The following is a 2,709-nucleotide window of genomic DNA, read 5'->3' as shown; positions in this document are numbered from 1 at the left end:
AGGCCCCCCTCCGCGCCCACCGCTGCGTCTTGGCCGCCGGGAGCCCTTTCTTCCATGACAAACTTCTTCTGGGTCACTCGGCCATCGAGGTGCCACCCGTTGTCCCCAGCGGGGCCGTGAGGCAGCTGGTGGAGTTCATGTACAGCGGGTGTTTGGTGGTGGCTCAGTCAGAAGCTCTGCAGATCCTCACCGCCGCCTCCATCCTTCAGATCAAGACGGTCATCGATGAGTGCACTCAAATCATCTCCCAAACTCGAGGTCCTAAAGTTCTACCACCTGCTCGTCCACCTCATCCCGAGGTCACCATCACACCCACCAACCTTCACCACAAACTCTTACCGGCGTTACCGGAACCTGACGTCCAGTTTGGTTCCGTTGACCCAACGACGCCGTCGAGTTGTCACAGCCGGAAACAACGTCAACCGCTGAGGATCCAGCTGCCGGTCAAGGAGCAGGAGGGGGATTTTTTTTGCTCCAGCTGCCGGTCAAGGAGGAGGAGGAGGAGGAGGAAGGAGAAGAAGGAGGAGGAGGAGGAGGAGGAAGCAGCATTGGTGGTGTCACCGCTGATGAGAACTTCATCCCTCCACCCTTCGCTGTTGAGGAACCTCCATTTTTTGGCAGCGCTGATGTCTTCACCGACACCTTCCTGTCCCCTTGGCCAGGTGAAGATGGTGGCAAGTTTGGTCCCAACTGTGGTCTGGAGACACCAGGGCGAGCGCCGGCGTTTGGGGTCAAACCTGGTGGGAACGGGTTTGGTTTCGTGCCACCGGCGCCGCCGTCGTCATCGTCGTTGTCACTCGTTGGGGGGTTGAGTGGTGGGGTTGTCCCACCGGGTGCTGAGGTCCCTCAGCCTGGTCCTTCCCGGTGTCCTGAGCCCTCCTACCAGTGTGGTCATTGCCAGAAGACCTTCAGCTCTCGGAAGAACTACACCAAACACATGTTCATCCACTCCGGTGAGGGGACACGGCGGGGACACGGGACGGGGAGGACACGGGGAGAAGGTGGAGTCACAGCGGGGGTGGTGCAGCCACAGCAGGTTCCTCGGAGGGGACGGTGAGGGGAGGTGGGAGGGGGAGGAGATGTTGAGGGGACAAGGATGGGAGGTGATGGGGAGTGGGGACAATGGGGGGACAGGGACACTGGGATGGTGACATTGGGGGATGGGGATGTCACGGGGACCCACGTTGACCTGTGTAGCTCCATGTTCATCCACGTTGACCTGTGTTGACCCATCTTGACCTCTGTTGACCCATGTTGACCTGTGTTGACCTGTGTTGTCCCATGTTGGGATGGGGATGTCACGGGGACCCACGTTGACCTGTGTAGCTCCATGTTCATCCACGTTGACCTGTGTTGACCCATCTTGACCTCTGTTGACCCATGTTGACCTGTGTTGACCTCTGTTGACGCATGTTGACCTGTGTTGACCTCTGTTGACCTGTGTTGACCCATGTTGACCTCTGTTTACCCATGTTGACCTCTGTTGACCTTTGACCTGTGTTGACCCATGCCAACCTGTGTTGACCTCTGTTGACCAAGCGTTGACCCATGTTGCTCCATGTCAACCCATGTTGACCCACGTTGCTCTGCGTTGATCCATGTTGACATGAGTTGCTCCACGTGATCAGTGTTGACCTATGTTGACCCACACCAACCTCTGTTGGTCCCCGTTGACCAAGTGTTGACCTTTGTTGACCTGTGTTGACCTATGTTGACCCATGTTGACCTGTGTTGACCTGTGTTGATCTATGTTCACTTGTGGAACCATGTTGACCCATGTAGATCTGAGTTGCTCCACATTGACCTCGTGGATCTGTTGACCCATGTTGACCTGTGCTGACCCATGTTGACCTGTGCTGACCCATGTTGGTCTGTGTTGACCCATGTTGGTCCATGTTCACCCATGTCACTCCACGTTACCTGTGGTGACCCACAGTGACCTGTGTTGATCCATGCTGACCCTCACCGATGCACATCACTCCCATGTTGATCCATTGACTTGTGTTGACTCATGTTGACTCATGTTGACCCATGTCACTCCATGTTGACCTGGGCTGATCCATGTTGACCTCTGTTGACCCATCAACCTGGGTTGCTCCATGTTGACCCACCTTGATCCATGTTGACCCACCTTGATCCATGTTGACCCACCTTGATCCATGTTGACCCACCTTGATCCATGTTGACCCACCTTGATCCATGTTGACCCACCTTGATCCATGTTGACCCACCTTGATCCATGTTGACCCACCTTGATCCATGTTGACCCACCTTGATCCATGTTGACCCACCTTGATCCATGTTGACCCACCTTGATCCATGTTGACCCACCTTGATCCATGTTGACCCACCTTGATCCATGTTGACCCACCTTGATCCATGTTGACCCACCTTGATCCATGTTGACCCACCTTGATCCATGTTGACCCACCTTGATCCATGTTGACCCACCTTGATCCATGTTGACCCACCTTGATCCATGTTGACCCACCTTGATCCATGTTGACCCACCTTGATCCATGTTGACCCACCTTGATCCATGTTGACCCACCTTGCCACATTGATCCCCGTTGACCCCCCATGATCCATGTTGACCCACATTGATCCACATTGACCCACCTTGATCCATGTTGACCCACCATGATCCATGTTGACCCACCTTGATCCATGTTGACCTGTGTTGACCCATCAACCTCTGTTGCTCCATGT

The 2,709-nt window shown here is 54.9% G+C and overlaps 1 protein-coding gene across 1 annotated transcript in view; it reads left to right on the top strand.

The window, feature by feature from the left end:
• Positions 1 to 953, top strand: part of ZBTB45 (zinc finger and BTB domain containing 45) — a gene marked incomplete at its 3' end in the record, with an annotated part of 1,084 nt that extends 131 nt beyond the window's left edge. Inside the window, 3 exon segments of the mRNA XM_029086623.1 lie at position 1; positions 3 to 443; positions 491 to 953. The exon segment at position 1 is cut by the window's left edge and continues 131 nt beyond it. Coding sequence (XP_028942456.1) covers position 1; positions 3 to 443; positions 491 to 953 — 905 coding nt within the window.
• Between the last annotated feature and the right edge of the window lie 1,756 nt (positions 954 to 2,709).

This window comes from Antrostomus carolinensis, unplaced genomic scaffold (genome assembly GCF_000700745.2).
Source record: "Antrostomus carolinensis isolate BGI_N321 unplaced genomic scaffold, ASM70074v2 scaffold27448, whole genome shotgun sequence".
In the NCBI taxonomy this organism is placed as follows: Eukaryota; Metazoa; Chordata; class Aves; order Caprimulgiformes; family Caprimulgidae; genus Antrostomus; species Antrostomus carolinensis.
Note: the sequence above shows the minus strand (reverse complement) of the source record. Positions and strands in the feature narration are given on the sequence as shown.